This window comes from Budorcas taxicolor, chromosome 15 (genome assembly GCF_023091745.1).
Source record: "Budorcas taxicolor isolate Tak-1 chromosome 15, Takin1.1, whole genome shotgun sequence".
Classification (NCBI taxonomy): Eukaryota; Metazoa; Chordata; class Mammalia; order Artiodactyla; family Bovidae; genus Budorcas; species Budorcas taxicolor.
In genome coordinates, this window is record NC_068924.1 from 78,471,536 (window position 1) to 78,480,825 (window position 9,290).

The 9,290-nt window shown below is 57.8% G+C and overlaps 1 protein-coding gene across 1 annotated transcript; it reads right to left on the reverse strand.

Moving 5' to 3' along the window:
* Positions 1–3,904: 3,904 nt before the first annotated feature.
* On the reverse strand, positions 3,905–7,539 carry APLNR (apelin receptor). The gene has a single exon (XM_052652904.1). It carries the CDS (start codon positions 7,323–7,325, stop codon positions 6,129–6,131), a length of 1,197 nt encoding a protein of 398 aa, XP_052508864.1. The 5' UTR covers positions 7,326–7,539; the 3' UTR covers positions 3,905–6,128.
* Between the last annotated feature and the right edge of the window lie 1,751 nt (positions 7,540–9,290).

Here is a 9,290-nt window from a genome sequence, read left to right on the forward strand (position 1 = left end):
AAATAAAAATAGATTTGTTTTAAAAAGCACATGGAACAAAGCACCAGCCCTGTACTCCCTAACACTGTCAGGGTCCTCGAACATAAAGCCTGAGAAACCGCCACAGCCAAGAGGAGCTTCAAGAGACACGAAGACAGAACGCAGCGAAGCATAGCACTGCTGACAGCAGCCAGGACATGGAGGAAACCTGGGTGCCCGTCAGCAGATGCATGGATAAAGAATTGCGGCGGATCAACACAATGGAGTATTACTTGGCCATAAAAACGGGAATGGAATTGAGTCCGTCGGAGTGAGGTGAATGAACCTAGAGTCTGTCATACAGAGTGAAGTAAGTCAGGAAGAGAAGAGCCAGTATCATATATTAATGCACACGTGTGCAATCTAGAAAAATAATGCTGATGAGCCTACTTGGAAGAGAGGTACAGACATAGAGTGGACAGGTGGGTACAGCGGGGGAAGGAGAAGGTGGGATAAACCGAGGGCAGCGCTGATACATACACCACCGTGTGCAGAGCAGAGCTGGTGGGGGGCTGCTGCGCTGCACAGGGGCTCAGCTCGAGGCTCTGTGACCACCCAGAGGGGTGCGGCGGGCGTGGGAGAAGGTCCACGGGGGAGGGGAGATGTTACTCATGCAGCTGATATGCCTTGTCACACAGCAAAAGCCAACACCACCTTGCAAAGCAATTATCCTCCAAACTAAGAATTTGTAAAACGCAGTGAGGTATCCTGGATGGTATCGATGACAGTAGGTAAAAGGTAAGGAAGCCTGAATAAGGTGTGGACCTAATTAATTATTATTGTGCTAATATTGGCTCATGAATTGTGACCAGTGTGTTGCGTTAATACAAGTTGTCAATAATACAGGAAACGGGATCTGGAATATATGGGAAGTGTCTGTACTAGCTGAGCCACTTTTCTGTAAATCTAAAACTCTTCTAAAATAAAAAGTTAACAAAAATATGGATAATGATCCTCAAGTACCTTTGTGCCCCCAGCCTGCCCAGTAGCCCTTCTTCATTGTTCTGACTCTCTCCACTTGCTGTCACCGTCCCCAAAAAAGACCTCTCTTTGCTAAGCCTGGAGCCATGGAACGTGCTCTTTGCCTGGAAGTGAGAAGCCTGGGTTCCTTTGCCATCATCCCACCGCATGACTTTGTGTAAACACTTTGCCTTCCATGGGCCTTAGTTTACCCATCTATTCAATGGGTGGGTAAGACTAGAAAAGCCTTTCAAGTTTCTCCATGATGACAAGGATGGCGTCTCGTTCACCTCAGTATCCCCAGCTTCTAAGACAGCCCCAGGCACACGGCAGACACTGAATAAAAGTTTGCTGAATAAATAACTCAGTAAACACTGCTTGATATTCTACTAATGCAAACTTCTAAAGTCAGCCCAACATCTCCAATCTGTTTCCTTTTGGACTTCACTTTAAACTCCCTTTGTGTCTTTCTACAATTGCTAATTGTCACTTTATAAACACGTGAGCAGCAACTTGAAAGAGGTCAGGACCCTCAGGCTTTGAACTCCCTGGAGCTCAGACACAGCGGTCCCAGCTGAGATGGTGGGGACTTTGCTTCCAAATTGTGTCGCACCGCACCACCCAGCTTCTAGGGCTGGCCTTTCCGGGGGATCCAGCAACCCCTTCTCAGCCTCTTTCTCCGACAAGCCCAGAGTTGGAGGGCTCAGCACTCCCAGCCCCTGTGTAGGAGACCCCGGCAGACCTCTCAGAAGAAGGCAGCTCAGGCCCAGGGAGGGGAGAAGCGAGCAGTCACCAAAAGCAGAGAAATCTCTGACTCTGCAAAGTGGTCTAGAGATCTGGGTCTTAGTCCCAGGCCCCAGTCTGCTCCTCAGACACACGCAGAGATCTGGGCAAGTTTTTCTCTCTCTCTGGCTCCCCTGCCAGAGCTGGGCTGGGGGTGGGCGCTAACCAGGCTGAGAGCCCTTTCTGGTTGCTGGTGGCGTGGGCTGCACGCCCTCCTCCCTCTTATCTCTGAGTTTTCCTCTGCATAGAGAATGCTCCCTGCTCACCACCCAGCCTCTGCCCTTCAGAGAGCAGCCTCCTGGCAGGAACTCTGTCTCCAGTCTGTCACTCACTGTCCCCGCCAGCCCCGCAGAACACTTTGCACACTCCCCCTCCTCAGAACTCCGCTCTAACTGCTCATCTAACGGTCTGTCTGCACTGCCAGGAGCCCCCAACGGCCTGTTCTCCATCTGACCCCGGGCCCAGCCCGCTGCCTGGGGCATCAGCAATAAATAAGGGCTCAAGGGGTGAGCAGATGCGTGAGCGAATGGGCAAAGAAACGTGTGAACACACAAAACCACCTTATCACTCCGGAGCTCATCTCGCGCCTCCCAAGAGGGGGTGAGGCTGTGACAGCATCTGCAAGCCAATAAGCAAACAAGGCCAGCGCCCTGCGGGCTCCCCTGTGGGTCTCAGGAGAGGGTGGATGGGGCGCAGACCCCTGCTCAAGCCCCCGGCCCCCTGCTCTGCTCCCGGCTGCCCCTCCCTCTGTCCCGGCTCTCCCCCCCAGTCCCCGCCCCCGCGCTCTCTCTCTGTCTCTCTCTCTCTCTGCCTCTCTGTATCTCTCTGTCTGTCTGTCTCTCTCCCTCTCTCTCTGTCTCTGTGTGTCTCTCCCTCTCTCTCTCCCCCATCTCTGTCTCTCTGTCTCTGTCTCTCTGTCTCTCTCTCCCCCTCTCCCTCCCTCTCCCTCTCTCCCGGTCTCTGTCCCTCTCTGTCTCCCTCTGTCTCTCCCTCTGTCTCCCTCTCTCTGTCTCTCTTTCTCTCTCTGTCTTTATGTGTGTGTCTCTCCCCGCCCCCCCCCCCCCCCGCCTCTCTCTCTCCCCTGTCTCTATCTCTCTCTCTCTGTCTCCCTTTCTCTCTGTCTCTCATGCATTTCCCTCCATTCCCCTCCCAGCCCCAACCCCCTTCATCGAGGGCTCCCCAGGACTCTCAGGTGCCTTAGGATGGGATCTCAGTTCCACCCCAGCCCCTGGCCCTGATTCATTTGACTTTGGGCGTCTTCACTCTGTCGTCAGCAAAGGGAGGCGGCGAGGAGGCTGGCAGAGGGCCGCAGGGCCCCAGGAGGGAATGGGGGAAGCGCTCCTCTCGGGCTGCTGGGGTGAGTGCTTCGGGGTCATCGCTGACAGTATTAGCACCAGGGGTCTTTGTGCAAGACGGTGACCCCCCCTGGATGAGATACGTCCCCCGGGGATCATTTCTGCTCTTTCCTCCCAAATCAGTGACCGCCCAGAGCCCGCCTCCCCCGGCTCTCTCTAGGTTTATGTCCTCTAGTGTGGCAGAATCTGTCTGGATGGACAATTCCCCAACTTCCTGACCACCCTCAGAAACCATCTGAGGGGCTTTTTGTCACCATGACCACCTGGGATGACTCCGTCCGTCTGGGGTGACCCTCTGGAATGGTTATTTACGGAAGTGGGCAGGTTGACTCTGCGTGGAGGACAGGCCTTTGAACTTCTGGTCCAGACTGAACGAGCGCTCACGTGACTAGGGACGCATGAGTGAGTCAGTGGCGACGGTAAAGGAACGCAGGGACAGACGGATGCATGGCCTGCAGTCCACCCTGCGGGAAGGAGGGTTGGCATGCCCCCAGGCCTGTACTCTGGACTCCAGCATGTGTGCCCACGTGCTCCATGCTTCCCAGGCCCGGAAGCTCAGCTGCTCCCGCCTCTCTGATTTCTTGGTCTTCCCTGACCTCACTCCGTGACCCCAGGTTCCCATTTGACCCTTTTCTGCCCCCTTTCCTCCCACGGCTCCCCTCAGCCTACTCAGCCCCCCTCCCAACATAACATTTGCCTCCTGAGGGTCCTTTCCTCATTCCAAGTCACCCATGTGAGAAAAAGCTTCAGACACAGTAGTTACACATACACACACACACACACACACACACACACACGGAAAGATTTATTTTTCATGAGCCGCAGTGACTAACAGGGTCAAAAAATAGCACAGACATTCCAAAGAAGGGGCGAGAAGAGCAGCGGCTGCCTCCTCCACCGTCTGTCCAAGACCACCGATGGGGCCTCAGAGGAGCCCCCTCCCCCCTTCTGGAAGCTTCCTCCAGCCTTGCCTGGATGCTCTGGGGACAGCCCTGGGCTGAGAACGTGAGTCTGTGAAGACCTTGGCTTGAGATGGAAGGAGTGAGCTGAGAGAAGCCTCTTCCGTCCACCCCGCGCTCTGCCTCTGGCGCTGGCTCCATCCCAGCCAAGGTCAGCATGTCCACTGACATCAAGCTGGCTTCTTCCTGCCCCCGCGGCTCCTGTCTTGTCCTTTACATTCAGTGTCCTCCAAGAACAAAAGCCGGAATGCACAGGCCGCGCCCTGGGTGCACAAAGCCCCCACCAGCATCTCCATCCTCCGGCGGTGCGGCGGTCCTGTCTGCCCCAGGGCCCGTCCCCAGCCCCCCAGCCCAGCAGGAGTAGCCACAGGATCCTGATGGGAAGGTCAGGAAAACCCACCCAGTGCTTTTAACCCCAGGCATCGCCCCTCACCCCCGCCAGGAAGAGGGCCACTGACCCTGAAAAAACAAAGGGTGATGAAGAAAATGCTTATAAATTCAAAACAAGGTTGGCAGGCGTGGGAAAGGAGTCAAGGGAACCTCTGAAGCTCTCTCCCATCTCCCTCTTGGAACCAAGGACTGCGGCAGAGGGACCCAGGGTCCAGGACTTCTTTGAGCGTTGCATGCTAGCTGCCGTGAGGAGGGATTCCCTACAGGGAGCCTGGGTGCACACTCACACTTCTCTCTTAATGTGCGGACCAGCCGTCAGAGCCCCCCAAACCAGTGGGGGTGGACTCATTCTAAACTGCCTCCTATGTTCCTTCTTCCCTCAAGGATATTGTGTGAAGAGCAGAGATGCGCAGAGCAGGGGGTGTTCATCCAAGGGACAAGGGCCCCAGGCGCCCAGCCCATCCTTGTCTACACACATGCGCACACAAAAAGCAGGTGTCCCCCCATCAAAGGGACCCTTGGCACCCACTCAGGCCAGCACCCAAGAAGAATGTCCTGGGGATGTCTGTTGGGATGCAGAGACAGGCAGAGGTCGGCCGCTCGCAGGTCTGGAGGAGGTTGGAGAGATGAGGATTTGGGGAGGGGGCCCGAGCAGCCCTTAGACCAAATGCAGATGCCCCCTCTTTCTCCTTTTCCCTGCCCAAGTCCCCGCTCATATCATGAAACCAAGGAGCTTGCTGCTGCACCAACCCCACTGCCTTCCAGTCCCTGCAGAAAAGAGAGGATGAAGGCAAGGGGCTAAGGACGCTTCTGGAAAGCGTGTCCAGCTGGTGGGCTGCAAGAAGGGACGCCCCTTCACGCCCCCTTCACGCATCGCTAGACCTCCAGGGCCTGAAACACTGCGAACTGATCCAAGTTGGAGTGAAGCTCTGGAGCTCACAGCTGCAGAGCCAGGAGCTGCAGCTTTGCTGACACCCAGCCCTTCTCAGCCAGGTCCATTCCCTGCCGAGGCCTCAGGGACAAAGAGCTTGCACCGGGCAGTGTCTGCGAGCTTCACACGCCTTAACCCTTAGAGGCCCTTCAGAACAAGGAGGTAAAAAGGGAGAGAGACTGAGGGAGAAGGAGGATGAGCCGTGGGGGAGGATGTGGGAGCCAAGAGGTGAGGATTCGGAGGAGAAATGGCACTCGGTGGGGGTGGGGAGGGGAACAGAGGAGGAAAAGCGGGTGGAAACTAAGAGGAAACGGGAGGGGAGCTGGAGATCCCGGAGAAGGGCTGGGGGGAAGTGAACTTTAATGGAGCCTGGACGCACATCATTTTAGTTTCAGGGGGCGGGGAGGAGGGGGAAGCAAACTTTGATGGAGCTTGGAAGCAGATCAGTTCAGTTCCTCCGTTTTATCCCCACGGAGAGACACTGAGGCTGGGAGCATTTCAGAGACGGGCAAGGTCGGTCTCACGGAGATCGGAGATCGGGGCTGCGGGCTTCCCTCCCTTACCCTCCAGAACCACAGACCTCTGAAGAAGCACCTCCCAGGGGGAAAGGAGGACAAGACCGACACGGGGAGCAGGGAGAGGGGTCAAGTGCACCAGAGAAGGGGGGCCCCGCCCCCTCACCAGCTCCCCGCTCTTCAGAGAGCCAAGGGCCCCGGGCGGGGGGACCCGGCCCTAGTCCACCACGAGGGTCTCCTGGCTGTAGGGGATGGACTTCTCCGGCATCGGCTCCCCGCCCTTCCCCGCGCCGCCGGGCCCGGGGCCCTGGCTCTGCCCCGACGACGCCGAGGAGGAGGAGCTGGCCGACTTGTCCCCGCCGCCGCCGCCCCGGCCGCCGCCGCTGCCGCCGCCCGCGCGCCAGGCGCCGCCGCAGCCCCGGCGGCCCCAGCAGAGCACCGCGGCGCAGGCCTGGCGGAAGCGGGGGTCGAAGAAGGCGTAGAGGAAGGGGTTGAGGCAGCTGTTGACGTAGCTGATGCAGGTGCAGTAGGGGAAGACGTTCATGAGGAAGAGGTCGAAGGCGCAGGGCCAGCGCAGCAGGCTGCCCAGCACGTAGAGGGTCTTGACCAGGTGGTAGGGCAGCCAGCAGAGCGCGAAGGTCAGCACCAGCACGGCGATGATGGCCAGCAGCCGCCGGCGCTTGCGCAGGCCCCGCGCGCGCTCCTTGCCGAAGTGGCCGGCCACCGTGCGGCCGATGCAGAAGTAGCAGGTCAGCATGACGGCGAAGGGCCCCGCGAAGCCCAGCACGGTGGACGAGACGCCCAGGCCCACGTCCCAGGCCCACTCGGCGTCGGGGCTGGCCACCAGCGAGTAGTCCATGTAGCACTGCGCCTTGGTGCTGTTCTCCCCCGGCAGCGCGGCGCCGGTGGTGCGGAAGACCAGCACGGGCAGGGCGAGCAGGCCGGCCAGCGCCCACAGCCCGGCGGTGGCCACGGCGCCGCCGACGCGCGGCCGCAGCCGGGCGTTGGCCACCGGCCTCACGATGGCCAGGTAGCGGTCCAGGCTGAGGCCGGTGAGGCAGAAGACGCTGGCGTACATGTTGACGAAGATGAGATAGCTGCTGAGCTTGCAGGCGAAGGCCCCGAAGGGCCAGTCGTAGTCCCGATAGGTGTAGGTGGCCCAGAGCGGCAGGGTCACCACGAAGGTGAGGTCGGCCACCGCCAGGCTGGCGATGAAGACGTCGGCCGCCCGCCGCCGGTCCCGGCCGCTGCGGAAGACGGTCCAGAGCACCAGCCCATTGCCCGCGGTCCCCAGGATGAAGACCACCATGTAGATGGCCGGGATGAGGGCGCCGGAGGACTGCCAATCCGCGTACTCACACTCAGACTGGTTGTCCGCCCCATAGTAGCCGTCATACTCCCCACCTTCTTCCATGCTGGGGCACGCAGAGGTCAGCTGGGGGTCCCCCCCGGGATTCCGGGCTCAGCCAAGCACCCTGAGCTCTGGCTGGCAGCCTCGGGGAGGTGAGCAGGCAGGGCCAGAGGTGTCCAGCGCCTCTTGCAGTGGCGGCAGCAGCTCCCAGGACCCGGGAGGAGGAGGCCTGGCTCCTGCAGGCGTCCCTCCAGCGGCCCCAGCCTCTTCTCAGACACTTCCTCGCGCCCTCCTGAGCCTCTGTCTCCTCCTTGGCTGTTCCTCCCTCCTCCCACCTCCAGACCAGCCCCTCACTTGTGAGTCTTAGGATCCTGAAGTTACAGCCCACTTTTTTTTTCCCTTTTCTTGTCACTGGGCAAGTGGACCAAATTGACCCCTGCCGTGCTGGGCAGGATGTTATCTGCGGTTTGCAGCTTGCTCTGCGCCTGACCCAGCCTCTGTCTCTCTCTCTCACTCTCTCTCTGGATTCCTCCGGGTGTTTGCAGAACCTCTCATCAGGCCTCTGCTCCCAACCCCCCCACCTCGTTCTCACCCCCTCCCAGCCCCTCTAAATGGGGCAAATTATGCAGGTTGAAAGCCAGCCTGAGCTGGAGCTGGGAGGGTAGGGGGCAGGAGGGTGTGAGATTTCGCAGGATGGTCTGAGCATCTGGCAAGCCCACCTGGCAAGCCGGTCTAGCCCCTCAGGTCCATCTTCCCCCCCTCCCCTCCTGCCTCCCAGCCCCCACCCAGACCAGACTTCCCCCTACCCTCCTCTTTAACACTTCAGCCTTGAGCCTCTCCAGGAGGGTCTTTATGCTCCACAGACCCAGTGACCGAGATGTCTGTAGGATCCATCCACCAGCTGTTAGGCGACTGCAGTTTTCAGAGAGCACGGGAAGTGTCAGAGGATGCGGGCGCAGGGTCACAGCAGAAAGAAGCCCTATGCCGAAGGATGTCTAATCCAGCCATCAGGTCTATGGGGAAACTGAGGCTGAACAAGGTAAAGGTCTTGCCCAAGGACACAGGATGAATTTTCTCTTGGTTTTGTCCCTTTGCGTTTCCTCTGCTCCTAGCATGAAGCAGTGCCTGGCATGTAGTAGGTGGTCACTAATGGTGGTTGAGTGAATGAGTAAGCGGATGGATGAATTAGGATGTGAAGGAAAAGGGGAGGCCATATATGGAAGAGTGGCTCTTTGAATTACTATGCAGTGAGTTTTCCCTGCTCTGCATGGACCAGGAAGTTTCTATAAGACCTTGTGGGGATCAGGAAGTTAAAACTGAAGGAGGAGATGGAAAAAGAAGCAGTCGATGCCGTGGGCAGCATCCCATAGAAACCGACCTTGCCCTGTCCGTTTGCCTCTCTGGGACCTCTGGGCAGGAAGGAGGGAGCGATGCACAAGATAGGACTGAAAACTGCCATCTATGTTGGGCAAGAGTGAGAGGGAGCAAAATCAGGAGAAGAGTCTCGGCCACATTCCAAGCACAAGGCTTACAAAATTAGAATCCGTCATCTCAAGCAAGAGTTGGTCCGAAAATCTTCTCTAGAGGTCTTCAACCAGGGACCCCAAACTCAAATACTCACAAGGGCCAGGCTAAAAATGTGTATGAGGAAAACAATCAGTTTGAGACAATACGGAGAGGTAGAGACTGTGGAAACTGGAGCAAGCACACTCCATCACACAAGTGGACTTATTTACAGAAAAGAAACAGACTCACAGACTTAAGAGAAGGAGCCCAAGGTTTCCAGGGGGAAAGAGTAGGGGTAAAAAATAGTTAGGGAGTTAGAGATTGACATGCACATGCTGCTATATCTTAACTGGATAACCAGGGACTTCCCAGTGGTTAAGAATCCACCTTCCAAAGCAGGAGACTTAGGTTCAATCCCTGGCCAGGTAGCTGAGATCCCACAGGCCACAGGGCACCTAAGCCCATGTCCTAGAACCACTGAACCGGCGCGCTCTGGAGCCGGCGAGCCACGGCTAGAGAGAA

Coding starts and splice junctions, on each gene's coding strand:
- APLNR (XM_052652904.1), bottom strand. CDS start 7,325: ATGGAAGAAGGTGGGGAGTATGACGGCTACTATGGGGCGGACAACCAG.